Genomic DNA, 16,342 nt, shown 5'->3' on the forward strand with positions numbered 1-16,342 from the left:
TTTTGCCTGATAATTTAATATTCATAGTAAATATTCATTGTCAGGGTTAAAAAAAACACACTGCCTTGCTAATATAATAAAGCTCACTAATAATAATCCAATTAACAGTAAAAGAGTTATTTGCTAATAGCTTGGAGGTATTGTATCGTATTAATGAGGCATATTGTGTTAACGAGATTATTACACTATTAGGCTGCAAATTGTTGTAATGTTAAGAATTAATTACATTCATTGGGAGGTTCCACATTAAAACTTTCAACACCAGATCATCTTGAGTCTTTTTAGTGTTTCATCAGCCATTATGAAATGTTGTTAAAATATTCACATTTATGAACTGGATATGGATACTAAAAAATGAGAATTTCTATATTTTGTATGTAAAAAGATGAATTATTGAACAAAAGACAACAGTGACACAAGTGCCGTTGGGCAATACTCTGCTTTATGGTGGTAATTTCTCATTAAATGCTGCATTTAAGTGTATGGAAATCTGAAAATATAAAACAGAAGCAAAAAGGGATAAATTCTCTGAATAAATAAAGGTCATGAAAGCCCAAAAAGCTGTGGAGTTCAGTCATGTGAAGTGGAAAGAAGATGCAGCTCAGGGTGCAAATGCTTGAATTTTGTCTGAAGGTCAAACCTGAGGAGACGTTAAATTAATTCAGTGTACGGCTGCTGTAAAAAGGGCCGCTTCATGTATTTTTAAGGGCAAACACAGAGCTGGATGTGAGAGCGGAGAGTTGTATTTTAGAATAATGTGACAGGCTAAATGGGAGCAGAGACTGGGAGACGATTTGCGAGATATCTGGTGGTCTATTGGTGCTTTTTTTCATCAGTCAACCAAAAGCCACAGGAAGCGTTTAAGTATCTCCAGAGCTTCATCATCATTGTGAATGAGTAAAAGATGTTGTTATGCAGGCAACCCACAAGCTATTCAGATCAGCCTAATTTGATCAAAATCAGAGCGGTGATGGTGGTTATGGCTTCACAGATGTAAAAAAATAAAATTCATAATTACATATAATTGCCTCTGTTAAGGCAATCAGTGTCATGTTTTCAACTGCTGTGCATCACACCTCCAAATTTTGTCAGAACTGCACAGATGTTTTCTAAAATTGAATTTGAGCATGCTTACGGCTCATTGAGTCCAGACGAGATTTTGTTTGTCTGATGAAAGTGAAAGCAGTGGGAGGTAGGATGTATAGGCTAAAAGAAAATCCACGGTTGAATGGTGGAACGTCATGTATTTGCAAATTATTTGTAAAATACTCTTTCTTCAGACAGCTAAGCTTAGTTGTTGGGTGATGAACTGCCTGAAAATGCTTAAAGATAAGGCCATTTCAAAGACGTTTTTAAGGAAAAAATACATTTAATTGCCAGAAATTTCACACACCCAATTAAGGTTTTTGTTTTGTTCATATTTCTAAAATTTGGTTCAACATTCCTCCTTGATTAAAAAACATGAAGTGATGCACAGTTTTAAAAAAATATGCTCAGTAACTTCCTAAAAGAACTCATCACTGTGTTTTTTAGTAAATGTTCCTCCAACAGCAGCAAATACAAGTACAATTGTTCTGGACTATTTTCAGCAGTAGATTAATACAGATTTGGTGCTCTATTGAGTCTTTTAATTGATGTGTTCTTAATAGTTTTTGGATGATAATGGAGCTTGGCATCACGAGACACAAGGAGAGACGTGCTCTTCAATTTCCATTTACCGTCTGCTTCACAAGCGTATAAAAGCTTAAAACTCACACACAAATGGCAACTATCAAAAAGTGATAAACAGCTCTAACACTCGTGGCCTGCCCTTTTCGATTACTATTATTGTTATTGTTTACAGAATAATTGTGATTCGGTGCCACTCACTGGCTGTGGCAGTGCGTCCCCAGTCCAGTCTGAGCCTCAGCCAATCAGAGCCGGAGAATAACTCAAAGCAGGAAGTCGTCATTGCTAGCAGCACAGTATTCCCGCGAAGATTGAGAGCTCTCAGCGGCTGAAGCCTCGGTTTCTCTTGGTATGTCCTGTTATTATATTTTGTGTACATATTGTTGGGCATAATAACAATAATTCAACAACATATTCCGAATCATTTTACTTTATTTTACTGCTGGTGTGCTTCTGCGGCGCGCGGCTAACGAGCCCCGGTGACGTTCACTGCAGCGTGGAAAGAAAGTGAGACCAAACTCCAATCTGAAACTATGGCAGACTTGTGAATCCTTGCTTGATGGCAAATATTAATACAATTTTTAACACAACTTGCAATCCCGACTGATTAATTCCGAGTTACTTTATAGTTCGGCATACATGCCATCCATAATTCAGCGACGTGATCGTACTGTAGGCAGACCTACGAGGCAGTTATTAAAGTGTAAATCTTACTAAATAGATGGTCGTTGTTGGATCGGCTATATGCCGAATTGAGTGATGGTTTGTCCTCATTCATTATAGACCGTATCTAATGTTACAGCATGAATGCACATTATGTCACAAAGCGAGATCATTATGTTTTGACGAACAATCAATTGGAGTTTGGCTCGAAAGCGCTGCGTTAGTGCATTTAAATGACACTTAACTACCATTTCGTCAGGTTTTACATCTACATGACATTGAATACAGAATTGTAACTGATTATTGCTCTTGAGGAGATAGTAAACTGGGCTAAATGGAATAAAAAACATACTGACATTGCTTTAATTTTCTTGGGATGTCATTAAGGACTTGTGGAAGTCCCTGCAGCATTTTTGGGGGCAATATAAATGTCATGTATTTTAACCAGTGAACCACATGTGTTGCAGTCACTGCAGGATGAGTAAAAGGAAAATGAAAAATGCTCATTTGCCAGTCGGAGAATGCATCATACAGGTTAGTATCAGCCAGTTTGACTTATTCTCTTCTAACTTGTTTCTGGTGAAATGACTGTTCCTGACAAGTGTATACATGGTTGGCAAGCACATGATTGCTGGAATGTCTGTATTCATGTTCATTTTCAGGTTCAGAAGATTTTCAGGGAGCGACTTTGCCATCAGCAGCTCCCCGACAGGCTGGAGGGAGTGGAAGCTCAACACAAGTAGGTTTATTTCAACAAAGCTGACTGCAAAGTCTGAAATCTTGAACGAGGTAGTTTACAGGTCTTGAATGGTTTGGAAAATGCACATCAAATGTTTGAAAATGAAAATCTTCATTACTGTGAAGAAAGGTCTTCAAAGATGCTGATAGTCAAGGGAAAAATCCTTGAATTTTAAAGTAGAAACAGTAGTTGGATTGTCATCTCTTAGAGAGAGATGATCTGGGACTCGGTGGGAGTTTCTGTGACCCAGTTCAGTCTTACCTGGCTGACAGCACTGTCCCAGTTTGTGGGCTGGAAAAGCTCCAGTTCCCAGCTGACTTGGACACAACACCAGCATCCCAGGTAGCGAAGTCCACCTCCAACTCTGAGGGTTTAACCATTTGCACTCATTAGATGGAACTACAGGACGTTTAGAGGAAACAGAAATTGACTATACACCTTGTTATTTTGCACACCTGGAGGAGCATTGTGGGTATTGTAGTTTAAACACTGTGTTTTCAGACATGTCCTGGAGCTGCTGAAGCGGACAGCCGTCCACGGGGAGAGTAACTCGGTGCTAATCGTTGGTCCCAGGGGTGCAGGAAAAACAATGGTGAGCCTCTGCAGCCAGAAAACATGCTTAAAATGGGCTTGTGGGTACAAAGAAAAGGCTGAAAAGATGATGAATTGTGTCGAAGTGTTTTCAATCCCGGGAGAGTTGCACTGTCTGACGCTGTCTGAGTGTCTGTGTCTGCAGCTGCTGAAGTGTGTGCTGAGAGACCTGCAAGAGGAAAAAGAAGTGCAACAAAACCTGCTGCAGGTTCATCTCAACGGTACTGATTCCTCACCAAACCTCATTTAATTTATTCAGCATTTAAGGACCTGAATACTTCGAAGATCTCACATCTCTGGATGTTCTTTCCTCTGGCTATAAAAGATATTCCACCAGGATTCATGCAGAAATATTATCAGCAAAATGTGTGACACTATTATTTAATAAAAATGTCTCCAAGTGTGGATAATCAGATGCATAACAGGCCTGTTTGTTGTAGGTCTCCTGCAGACTGATGACAGAATAGCGCTAAAAGAAATAACACGGCAGCTCCACCTGGAAAACGTTGTTGGTGATAAAGTGTTTGTAAGTATTTGGAAACTGTTTTGTGGCCGTTTTTCTCATTAATAATGAAATAAAAGTGCTACAGAAATCGGCTTGTGTTTCATTTCAGGGAAGTTTTGCAGAGAATCTGGCATTCTTGCTGGAGGCATTGAAGAAAGGTGAGAAAATTCAGCCCTGATCGTGCACCATTTTGATTTTGACGCTGTTTCTTTGGGATATGATTGATTTGTGGGTTTGACACCAGGCGATCGCAGCAGCAGCCGCCCGGTGTTGTTCGTCCTGGACGAGTTTGACCTGTTCGCCCACCACAAGAACCAGACGCTGCTCTACAACCTGTTTGACATCTCGCAGTCTGCCCAGGCTCCCATCGCTGTGGTCGGCCTCACCTGCAGACTGGTGAGCCCCTCGATCCTCCTGACAGGGAAACACAGCAGGAGGCTTCGGTTAAGCTTCGTTTTAAATATTTTTCTGATGGTTCTTTTCTGTCCAGGATGTCCTGGAGCTGCTGGAGAAGCGGGTTAAGTCGCGGTTCTCCCACCGTCAGATCCACCTGCTCAGCAACCCGACATTCCCTCAATACCTGGAGCGGGTTCGAACTCAGCTCACCCTGCCGGACGACTTTCCCGACGATGGGTTCGCTCAGGACTGGAACGCCAGCGTGAAGGTGAGCGATGGAACTGATCTCAGCTCAGTGTTCAGCGTTCACGAGTGTCTTGTATTAGCAGTAGTTCTGTGGTTGACCTGGAGGAGGCGCTGTGCAGGGGTGTGATTTTACAACAAAGAGGAAGCAGCTTGAAGCATCAGCCGTGATTGACTAGTCTTCCCTTTGTCTTCTGTCCTCAGACTCTGTGTGAAGACAAATCAGTGGAGGACGTCTTACAGAGACACTTCAACTCTAGCAAAGACTTCCGGTCGATGCACATGCTGCTGGTACAGCACACCTCCTTCCTCCTCTCCTCCTTCCTCCTCTCCTGTCCTGTCCCCTCTTTCCCTCTCATCTGCCCTCCTCTCAGTTCAGTGTTTGAATTCTGCATGTAAACTATCTCCAGTGTGATTCTTTGCTGTTTTCTCTCTTTGTCTCCAGATGTTGTGTCTGAGTCGTGTGTCTGCAGCCAAACCTGCCATCAAACCTGCAGACCTGCTGGAGGCCAGCAGGCTGTGTTTCGCCGACGCCGTGGCGAACATGCTCCACGGTAAAAAAACAAAACGGAGTGAGAAGAATTTCAGTCAAACTCTGCAACGAGTTCGTTATATTTCTGTTGTCCGTCTCCAGGTCTGTCCATCTTGGAGCTGTGCCTCATCATCGCCATGAAACACCTCAACGACGTCTATGAAGGAGAGCCGTTCAACTTTCAAATGGTTCACAACGGTACGGCTGGAAACTTCACCTCCTTTTGTGCTTTGTCATAAAACATGATGTAACTGGAGATTAACGCACTTTTAGCATGAATGAACAATGACATGAATCAGCCAGTTTAGCCCTGATGCTAAAAGCAGCCGGTGTGTCATTTTACTTGCATATGATTGGTTGATTTTTCCTGTTTTTTAGAGTTTAAGAAGTTCCTGCAGAGGAAGTCGAACTCCATGTACAACTTTGACCCACCGGTCATCATGAAGGTCTGTGTGAAGCATTCAAAGAGCCTCATGATGCTTCAATATTTGGCCAAATTTTACATCAGGCCGCTAACACTTTCCCTCTCACCTGTCCTCAGGCCTTCGAGCACCTGCAGCAGCTGGAGCTGATCCGACCGGTCGACAGTGCTGCAGCCAAAACTCAGAGGGAGTACCAGCTCATGAGGCTCATGCTCGACCACAGTCAGATCATGGAGGCCCTGCAGAAGTACCCACAATGCCCCACAGACGTCAAGCAGTGGGCCATGTCAGCGTTCGGGTAGGACTCTGCGTACGTTTTGCAGAGCAGGAAAGACTTTTTGAGTGAAAAGACTGAATTTAGCAGAGTTTGGTTTTTGAATATTGTGCAATAATCCTGCATTGCAACAATGAAATGACACAAGTGAACTTTCTGTTTGAGAGTTTGAAAACAAGAAGTGGATCCAATAAAATAAAGATTCCTTAAAAATCACTGGACTTACTGATAGGATGTCTTGCCAAGCTAATCTTTTAGCCCACGTGACTGAAAAACACTAAGAAGTGCTGGAGTGAGGACCAGGAATGAGGCTGGGGTCAGCGCTTCACCTGCTGAATGCTGCCATCTAGTGCTGAAAGCCTGCAGTCGACAGGAAGCACCATCATTAGATAACAGAAAATCAGGCTCTGGCTCGTCCTTCCTCAGTTCTGCAAGGAAGATGCAGTTTCATTTGAAAGCATGCAACAAAATCTGGCCTGAATACTAATTTAAACTCCATTTTCTACATTTTATGAAGTCAACATGTTATGTGCATAAACCTTCTGCAGCTTATTCGACTGTTGGCGCTTTCCAGGTCCTTACTTTCCACATAATTACCCTGGAAACAATTTAATATACATGAACAACAAAGCTTGATCAATAGGTATGAAGTCAAAGAAAAACATCAAAGTTCACAATCTAAAAACACATTTATTTACATCACGTGGATCACTTCAGCTGATAAAAACCATGAGCCGAGAGCTGCAGCGCTGATCAGGGATCAGTGTCGTCTCCTCTGTGATAATGTGTCTCTGAAGGTTTTTTCTGCTGTGGGACTTTTCGAAGGGAACTTTCTGCTCTCTAATCCTCCCTTAACTGGGAGGTCAAAGGTCAGAGGTCAGGGCGAGAACCCCTGGAGCTGGTAAAAACTCACTTCTGTTCTTCCTGCATTTTCCAGTTTGAAATCCAGACCTCAGTTTCTTGTCGTTTTTCACATTTTTTGTCAGTAACATAAAACAGTCACATGTATCAGGATGAAAGAAACAAAGACATTTTCATCAGAGTCTGTTTTCCTTTTTTTTTTTAAACACAACCCACTGACGTTTCATGACCAAAAAATGAGCAGATTGCTCTTCCACCCTTGAGAACCCTGCGAGCATCATCACCATTAGAGGCTACGTTGGCAGATCCAAGATCAGCGCTGCAACTCGAGAGCCTCGAGAAATGTGGGGTCAAAAATGCTTGTAGTGTATTTTTTTCATAGAAATTTCAGACCTGGCAACCAGACTTATCCTGCTGCCAAGACAGCCTTGGCGGCGAGGTCATTGGAGTTCAATGTTTCCTCTAAAATTCTTGCCAACAGTGGGGGAAAAGCAGGAGATTGAGATGCTGGAATGAAATACCTGGAGTGGGTGATTGCATTGTCACACATGGAGTATTGCAACTGCTCTTAAAGAGCTTCAGGGATTCTTCAAAATGCTGCCAGGGGACCCGAGGAGGCTCCCTGAGGAACACCTGGGCTGAACGTTTGTCGTGTATTTTCTGCCGAGGAACCCTTAAGTGCTTTCTTGGATGCCTTACAAAGTACTCCAATGAGCCTCTAGCTTTTAGCTTACACAAAGCTCAACTTAAAGTTAGATTTCGTGTAGTGAAGGACAATTTCAAAAGCAGCCCGGGCCGAGCCCCGCTGCCGAGTCAAAACACAAGAAAAGTATCAACGAATGTAGAGGAAACACTGAAGTTCAACACGCACTTATAAAGATTCAGCTCAGAGTATATAGTTGATACAGGTATTTATGTTCTCATGTCTGTACAGAGCCTAGACTGCTTAAAATAGTGGGGGCAACAAGACACAAATGTTTCACTGGTAGTTTATATGCACAGCAATGTGAGGCGCTGGGCTGGAGGAAGTCGGGACAGAGAGCCGCAAAGCCGCAAAAGCCATTCATACACCTCCAAATGAAAACGTTCTGAGCGTATTTAGACCAAAGCCGAGTCCGAATAGGTTTACTTCCTTCACGGAGTTCACGTCTGGATCCAAACACAAACAGACATTTATTTAGGATGAACCGAAACCCTTCGAGGAGCCAATGGAGAGTGTTGTCTTGAGATCTGACGTCTGGCCAAAGCGACAGGAAGGAAAGCAGATGATGTTAGTCGTTTTGTTTTAGGTACAACTGGACTGTTACAGGTTCAAATCCTCTGTGGGAGCTTAACAATTTCTCCGCACGGTCTGCCTGCTGATTCACTGCTCCGACAGCAGGTTCACATCTTCAGCAGGTCACCACCAGACCAAGAGGTGTATGAATGGATCTCCGCCGGTTTTACTGGCCTCTACTGCGACAGGGCACAATCACACGAAACCAGCCAAACGCAAAGCCCTCTAAAGGTACACAGGGCCGGGCTCAATCCATCGAAGTACACACAATACTGGAATCCAGGAGTCTGAAGAACATTCATTCTCGGTCGTTTGTCCATAGACTGAATAGAAAGAAGCATGTTACAGTTTATATCTTTTCTTTTTGAATTAATGAAAGTATTTCCTGAATTACAACCGAACACCCCCCCCCCCAACCCCCTCCCCCCCTCCCCAACAACAACAACCGTAAATCGTGCCAACTCTTCCAACTTTTTTCCGAGTTGCACCTGAGCTCTGATCCCCAAAACCTCAGGCCTGTAAATTAAAAAATAAATACAACATATATCAATATGCAAGGTCACGGATTAAAAAAAAAAATTAAAATGCTACAAGTTATTTGTGTGTGTGTGTTTGTTGAAAGTCGCTCCTGCAGCTGATCCTACAGAAGTGTAGGGTAGTTTGCGGCACTGGTTGCATATAACTCGCGAGAACTTAGAAAAGCATAGTACTGAATCCCTGAATGGTATTTGTTGGTTTGGGTCGGTTTCTCCAGCACAGTTTAAACTCAAGGTCCACCATCATCAACCAAACGCTGGCACGTTTTCTTTTTTTGCTGTGGCTGATCGAACAGCCACTTTGGCAGGTAACCAACCAACATGAGGCAGTTTGTAAAATCCACTTGGCTGCTGGAATACTGGTAAGTTTTGCATTTAAGGGCACAAAGTTAGGGACTAAAAAGGGTAATACTGGTGTTTTTCCTTTGCTTTTGAGCCAGTCAGCGCATGTCGAGGATCCTTTTTTGAGAGATACTGCGTGACGGTGAAGATGAGGAAACTTCTTTTTAGCCTTATTTTCAAACTTTTCTGGGAAACAATCCCTCAAACTGGATCTTTTCCCCCAGTTCAAGAAACATTTGAAGAACTTGGGAATTTGGATCTTTTTCTTCTGGCAGAGCCTGGTTAGGATTTTGGTTTATTTGCCGTTCTTTCTACCCCAAAGAAATCCCTGCGAGTGAGGTAGTACTTATTGAAGGGCTGATGGGGTTTGCAGTACTGATCGTCCCTGACTGTTTGAGCTTCATGAGGGCTTTAGATAATGGCTGTTTTTGAATAGCAGTTAATTGAAAAAACAGCAGCAGCAAAAGGAAGTGATATCGATGCAGATATCGTAGTCGTGCTACAGTAAGTAAATAACAAGATGATGGCTTCTACTTCCTTCAGGTGGTGTTGTAGTGCTCGTAGCATGTGCTGAAATAAAATCTCAAACTTGTCTTACTTTTACTGTCACCCCCTCCCGATTCATCTAATCGTCACCGGTTTACTTTTGCAGCAGGAAATTAAATGCAAACACGCTCAAGGAACTTTTACAGCCTCTGTTATTTGGTGGAAAATGGCCCTTAGTTAATATAAAGCTAATTTTGCCCTAGAAAAAATGAGTTAAAATGTGCAGAAGAGTGGGGGTACATATAAGCACTCACGGGAAATATTCAGCTCCGTTTGCGACCTGATTGTTTGCTGCACAGAATGGGAGGATTTGCTTTGACTCCCCACTCCTGAAATGATTGTTAATCAATTTCTTTTTATTGTTTTACTTGGCTCTTACTTCCTTGAGCGCATAAAATGCTCAGCATGCAATAAAGTATAATTATATATTGCCCTGAATGTGAAACGGGATGGCAGAAAGAAGTTTCTTCATGACCGCAAAGCTTGATTTTGAAACGCCTGATTTTAAACTGTGTCCTGTGAAACCGTCCCAAAGCTTGAGGAGAGACTGCAGGTCTGCCGGCACCAGTGTTCAATGTCCCTCAGAGGAAATAAAGACTCAGAAACGTCACTGTTGCCTTCACAACAATGACAGATACATCCGTTTTGCCTGACATCTACAAGAGTAACTAACATGGATACGTAGAGATGGCACCGGGATGAAAGAGAGAGAGAACCCTCGTCTCGGCGCAGTTAGCCGTGCGATCGCTTCGTTAGCGTCAGCGGGACTTCAAACCATCCATCACAGCCAGGAGCATAAAACAAGCACCGAGCTGCCAGGTTCTCTTGTCAAATCAGCTGCTTATTTTGAGAAAACTGTTCAATCCGTTATAGCTTTGAGCAGCTTTTGTCTAATTCTGGAGAAAGACATAAAACACACTGTCTGTCCAATTAAATGTCTAGAATTAGACGGGGCTGGACTCAGGCTGAAAGACAGAGAGAGGAGCTCGGAGTAGCGAGGTGGTTCAGGGATCTGATCAGGATGCCTTCTGGGTGCCTTGCTTTGGAGGTTTTCCAGGCAGATCCACCTGGGAGGAGACCCTGGGGTCCTCCCAGATCTCGCTGGAGTGATTATATATCTCATCTGGCCTGGGAACACCCACAAGGAGCAGGAGAAGGGGAGAGGGTGGTCTAGAATACCCTGCTGCTACTGCTACCCGACCCCGGATAATTTGACCACACTGGCAAACTAACTAGCTCTCAAGGTTCAGGCCAGACCACCTGGTTCGGATCTACAGGGACTGAGAAATACCTGCTAACATCCTGAGCAGGTTTCTACAGATTAAGGGTTCGACCAGGTTCTAGAGACAGATGTTCCTGAACACGACAGCACGGCTAAACCTTCGCAAGTCGAGATGAGGGAAGAGAGAGAGAGAGAGAAGAAGAAGAAGAAGCGTTAAGAATCAGCGAGAGAGGAGGTATTCCAGTCTGAGACAGGTGAGGATGAGGAGGAAGAGGCGGAGGATGCGAGGAGGTGGTGAGTAGCAAAGATTCCTGAGGTGTATCAAAAGAGAGCAGAAAACTCTTGATAGTAATCCAAAAAAGATGTGTGCAATCAAATCAAAAGCAAGCTGGCTCAGCTAAATACAGGTAGAACTCCAAAGTAGGGCTGGGTACCTCTGGAGACCCCCTCGAAACTTCAAATCAGACACCTCTACACGTCGGATGATCAATTTTGAATCAAATCTGCTCCCAGACTATATATACCACCTGATTTGGTTCTGTGACCAAACAGCAGAAGCATCATTAGTCGGTACCCAGCGCTAATCCAGAGAGATATAAGCACATATACTGTATATCCAGATCTCACGGCCAAAATTAGGCTTGTCAGCGACAGATAGTATTATACCGTTGACAACGGACACGGCAAACCAAAACGGAAAAAATCACTTTAAACGACAACTTCATCATGGGGCGATGCTTTTTTTTTCCCGTTATCAGAAGAAAAAAAGTAAAACGATCAAAAAGGAGAAAGTTGTCATTCAGTCACAAATCAAAGTGGAGCAAAACTAAAGACTGAGAAAGGGGAGGAAAACGAGGAGAAACACTTTGTTTACGGCGTGTATGGCCACGAGGCTCTGCTGACCACGTCCACCCACGAGCGTCGCGGCTGGCAGCAGAGCGTCTGAGCGTCAGGAGCCGAGGTTGTGGATCGTGTGAGCAATGACTGTGAACAGGGAGAGGGACTAATTTAAACTGTGTCCATCTGAAGTGAGGTATACCTGGTTGAAGGAGGTTTATGGTTTTTATCGTCATAATGCTTGAAAATGGACCCCCCTCCCCCCTCACCCCTTTAAAATAAGCTTGATTACCAAGTTGTCTGGGTCCATAATACACTATGTACAGCAGCATTACACTATAAACATTCAGAAGCCGTTGCTTATTGGCAGAACGATAGTCGTTTCTTCAAAAAACGCACACGGGAAAACAGCAAATGTATCCAGAGCCAGGTGCTCGTCTTTTTTCTTTCTTTTTTTTTTTTACACTAAAATGCACTGAGAGTTCTGTGAAATTTCTCTGCCAGATCTTCTCTCTCCGTAGAAAACCCGAGCAGAGCAGGTCGCCTCCTATGTGAGTGTATGCATATAAAAACAATACATGACAAAAGTGTCCCAGCAAGTCAGCACTCTCACTCGGTGGCGTCGTTTCGTCGTAATATCCCGAATCGCTCGCTCGGGATGAGAGAGTCTCGACCGTTAAAATGTTAAAATCCTCAGGCACGCATATCATGATGAGGTGGATATCAACTGATGTGGTGAGGTGGGCGCAGGGTGTTTCCTGAACGCGAGTAGCGGCCCGCACTTAAAAGAACGAAACAAAAAAACCAACCAACAAACAAAAAAAGAAACTGAAAAGAAAGGAAGAAGAAGAAAAAAAAAACCCACTACGCCGACCAACCAGGGTCGGCTGCTCATCCCCTCGTGTTGATCCGTGTTTCTGCGAGCTCCTCGGGCGATCATAAGCTGGACTCCTTGGGCGGGAGGTCCACGTTGGTCACCATGGTGACCACGGTGACGATCTCCTCGGGGCCGATGATCGGGGCTTGGCGCTGCATTTGGCCGATGCGCTCCTCGACGCAGCCGGCGGACAGGCGGGCCTCGGCCTCGTGGTCCCAGCAGTCCTCGATGGTTTCGCACAGCATGGCCAGACCCTGACAGAGAGAGAGCAGCGGGTCAGCGACACTGTCAGAGCTTCGCTTCAGGGTTACTTTTCAACAAAGACAAGGACGCAGTATTTGCTCAAAACGAAAGAAACTCTGAGGATATTTTGGCATCAAATACAGTGCGACAAGTTGAGCGAATCAAACATGTGAGCATCCAGTGACAGAGCAGCTCCAGAAGAACAAAACTCGCTGCTCACCGCGTGTTTCTGCCAGCAGTCTCGCAGGCAGGGCCTCAGTTTCTTATGAACGACGACCTCCTGCATGTCCTCCAGAGAGGGGTGCTGACCCACCTCCTCCTCAAACGGGAGCATGTACTCATCCACTGGCCCTGTTAACGCACAACCATGTCCGAAGTTAGAACTGCTGTGGAGTAACGTGACACAGAGTGCACCTTCAGTGGTCTTATATTGATGCGTCAGACTCACCATCAGCGGCGGTGCACCGCGCCGCGAGCTCCCACAGGACGAGGCCGAAGGCGTACATGTCGATACGCAGGAAGGAGTCGCGCTGGAAGTTGATGGCACCCTCCAGGACTTCAGGAGCCATGTACCGCCGCGTTCCCACCTACAGGTTCAAAGGAAACAGCTCAAGGGGTCAAAGGTCAGCGGCAGGACAGAATTACAAAATCGAGCACAAGCGGCGAGGAGGAAGAAAGTCATGACGCAGCTGACAGATGGGCTGAGGCGGCGAAAAGTGATGCCTGTCATGGTTGCTGCTTCGTCGGCAGATACGTCAAAGCAAAACAGTTCAAATGACGTGATTTCACTGTGTTTTTTATAACCATTGAAACCATTCAGACAAAAACAAAGTGATGAACTGGGAATGACCTCAATCTGTCATCACCTGCAGGCGGATCAAACTATTTACCAAGATTTTCCAGACCTCCAGGGTCTGTGCAAGCCGCTGGCCCACATTGCCACCCACAGGCGCTGCTGGGTATTTTCACAAATCAATATTGATAATGGTGACTCAGTAACATCGCCTTAAGGACACAGGTCTCTACGGGGTTCCAGTCAAACCCACTGAAACATTAAAAATGCCAACAATACAACCACTTTCATGTGTTGAGAAGTCAGTGGGCTGTAATACATTTCACTGTACCTGTCCGTGTGTGTCTCCTGCTGATTTTCCTGCTTCAAACTGCAGGGCAAGACCAAAGTCAGCTATGCAGGCTGTCAGGTTATTCTTCAACAGCACATTCTTACTCTTAATGTCCCTAAAACACAAAAAACAAACAACTCCTGAAGCCAGAAACAGAGCGTGTCAAAATGATGCTCCGGCTTTGATAAAAGCTGCGAAATCCGCCGGTATTTTGACAGCGTACCTGTGAGCGATGGAGGGCTTGTGTCCGTCCTTGTGTCCCGGGATGTCTTCATGGAGGTAGGCCAGGCCGCGGGCCGCTGTCTGAGCGATGTGGCAGAGCTCGTTCCACGACACCACGTTGGCCTTCAGGTAGTCCGTCAGCGAGCCCTGCAGGGAGAGAAAAGAGACATCTGAGCTTCAGGATCATTTTCCTTTCACACTTTCTTTAACACAGGCTGCTCATTAGCATACATATTAGCCGCACATTGGCTATTAATCAGTCATTAATGCCTGATTCTGGGGGTTAGGGTCCCTAAGATTTTAATTTATGTGCAACAACTTCTTTACTTCCTATCAATAAGCATTAATTAGGTTATTGAGGGAAAACGTATTATTATTAACATGCATATTCAAAGACCTAAATAATTTACTTAATTGATTAAATATATTTAAATATGTGGGAATTTACCAACTCAACATAATCTAAACAAATGTGGGTGCCTCAGTAATAATAATGCTGAATACCAGTACTGGATTTCACAAGAGGCTCAGACATAAAAGAAAGTTTTTGCGACATGGTTGAAATCAGCAAGCAGAAATCCAACTTTTCTTTGATTGTATGATTCGATATTGAAACCTTGGAGGTGATCCTGGAGCCTCAAATTCCAGTGACGGGCAATAAATGAGATTTACTACCGACTGGGTGTCCTCTTAAAACCACAGTGAAATCCTTTGGTCACCTCTGTCATCAAGCCAACATCCTGCACATTTAATGTTGGTGGTGAATAACAGAGCTCTGATAAATGTTATTCATTTATCTCAACGCTGTTGTGGTGTTTGATCATTGTTGTTTAATCTCCATTTATCAGAGGGAGGTTCGCTGAGCACGCAGGCCCTTTATCAGACCTGCTTAAATTTCCACAAAGTTTTTGTGCCATTTTACTTTGCAGAGACGCATCTTTCATCGCCCGGCAGCTGCTGAGAAATCCTTTGTATGCGAGGTGAGAGTCTTTAGATACTGGCTCCATCTGAAGACGTGTAAATATTGCTGTTAAGACATATAAAACTGCCCCAAAGAAGCTGCTTCTAGCAGAGAGTTCAACCCCAATGTTGGAGCTGCATCTGCTTCATTCCTTCTCCTCTATACGTGTCTTTGTTCTTACATAATGAATGTCAATGATACAAGGTCATTTATGGCAAAGACAGATGTAGTTGGCGGAGTGACCACTAGAGGGCAGGCAGCTCTAACAGATGTAGAAACTAACTCAATCTGATCAGTTCAGGTGTCCTGTATTTGCAGAAATGCTGTGTCTCCTCCTGGGCTCCTTTAGTGTTTTTCAACGTCGTCTTAATTTCCGTAAAATTGTGAAAATGCAAGTGACCAAGCAGCCAACGTCCCGCTGAAAGACGGCCATCGACAGCTATTAATATCCATGCATTATCCAAGATATGAAAAGAGTCAAATAAGGGGAGCTTTGGACGTGCTTGTATCCCTCACAGCAAGCCACTACATGCTACAGCCACTGCAAATCGCAACACATAAAATTGCTCCGATGCATCAAACATGGAGGCATAAATCAGCTGTCAAGGAGACGCTGAACCCTGCAATCACTGCTCCAGCTGTGTTACGTAAGCCGAGGTTCAGTCCAAATCGACTTTGACACCTGCTCTCAAAAACTGGCAGGAAGGAAGAGATTTTTGTAGGTTAAAGTTTAACTTATGTATCCTCGAAAGACTTCTGCTTACAAAGTAATTACAGTGCGTGCTTGACAGGGCACTAAACTGTGTTTCGGATATGTTACTGGTGGAGTGACCTTTCCCAAAACTCCTTTAACACAAATTCCTTCAATGTTGTTTCTGCTTGGAGAGCACTTGTAGTGCTGCAGAGTTAAGTGGCTTACTAAGAGTTGCATTGTGGCGTTCAAGCCGCACCGCCACACCCACAACCTTTAATTTTTCAACCTTTAGACATGCAGGGAAGCTTTCTTGAGCGCTCTGATTCAAATTCTTTGCCTGGCTGGGAAATTTGAGCAAGTGAAGCGTAGAATAGTCGCTCCCCACTTGGCTGGTAATGACCCTCAGAACGCAGAGGCACTTAAAAGCCCCACATACTCCAAAGACTGTGGCTGAGAGGGTGATTGAAGCACACCGGGCCTCACAAAGCTCAAGTCCACCTTCTCTGGGTAAACAAGACTTAACATCAAAAAATAAAAAAAAAACACAGCATGATTGTAATTACGGATT

The 16,342-nt window shown here is 44.2% G+C and overlaps 2 protein-coding genes across 3 annotated transcripts in view; one reads left to right on the forward strand and one right to left on the reverse strand.

Moving 5' to 3' along the window:
- Window positions 1-1,928: 1,928 nt before the first annotated feature.
- On the forward strand, window positions 1,929-6,245 carry orc4 (origin recognition complex, subunit 4). Its single transcript, XM_076723729.1, has 14 exons — window positions 1,929-2,017; window positions 2,799-2,865; window positions 2,994-3,070; window positions 3,572-3,662; window positions 3,807-3,882; window positions 4,102-4,187; window positions 4,276-4,324; window positions 4,411-4,562; window positions 4,657-4,830; window positions 5,010-5,096; window positions 5,251-5,359; window positions 5,440-5,535; window positions 5,716-5,783; window positions 5,879-6,245. Exons 2-14 carry the CDS (start codon window positions 2,809-2,811, stop codon window positions 6,059-6,061), a joined length of 1,305 nt encoding a protein of 434 aa, XP_076579844.1. The 5' UTR covers window positions 1,929-2,017; window positions 2,799-2,808; the 3' UTR covers window positions 6,062-6,245.
- Window positions 6,246-12,115: 5,870 nt separating this feature from the next.
- LOC143315687 (activin receptor type-2A) overlaps window positions 12,116-16,342 on the reverse strand; it is a 36,460-nt gene continuing 32,233 nt past the window's right edge. For both annotated transcript variants that reach the window (XM_076723014.1, XM_076723013.1), the window contains 5 exons: window positions 14,121-14,266; window positions 13,898-14,012; window positions 13,222-13,360; window positions 12,994-13,124; window positions 12,116-12,784 (listed from right to left, as the gene is read on the reverse strand). In XM_076723014.1, coding sequence (XP_076579129.1) covers window positions 12,590-12,784; window positions 12,994-13,124; window positions 13,222-13,360; window positions 13,898-14,012; window positions 14,121-14,266 — 726 coding nt within the window. In that variant the 3' untranslated portion in view covers window positions 12,116-12,589. The remainder of the gene's footprint in view (window positions 12,785-12,993; window positions 13,125-13,221; window positions 13,361-13,897; window positions 14,013-14,120; window positions 14,267-16,342) is intronic.

The sequence above is a fragment of the Chaetodon auriga genome, chromosome 23 (genome assembly GCF_051107435.1).
Source record: "Chaetodon auriga isolate fChaAug3 chromosome 23, fChaAug3.hap1, whole genome shotgun sequence".
Lineage (NCBI taxonomy): Eukaryota > Metazoa > Chordata > Actinopteri > Chaetodontiformes > Chaetodontidae > Chaetodon > Chaetodon auriga.

Coding starts and splice junctions, on each gene's coding strand:
- orc4 (XM_076723729.1), top strand. CDS start 2,809: ATGAGTAAAAGGAAAATGAAAAATGCTCATTTGCCAGTCGGAGAATGC. Junction 3,071..3,571: donor GGAGTGGAAGCTCAACACAA/GTAGGTTTATTT, acceptor CTGTGTTTTCAG/ACATGTCCTGGAGCTGCTGA. Junction 3,883..4,101: donor GCTGCAGGTTCATCTCAACG/GTACTGATTCCT, acceptor TGTTTGTTGTAG/GTCTCCTGCAGACTGATGAC.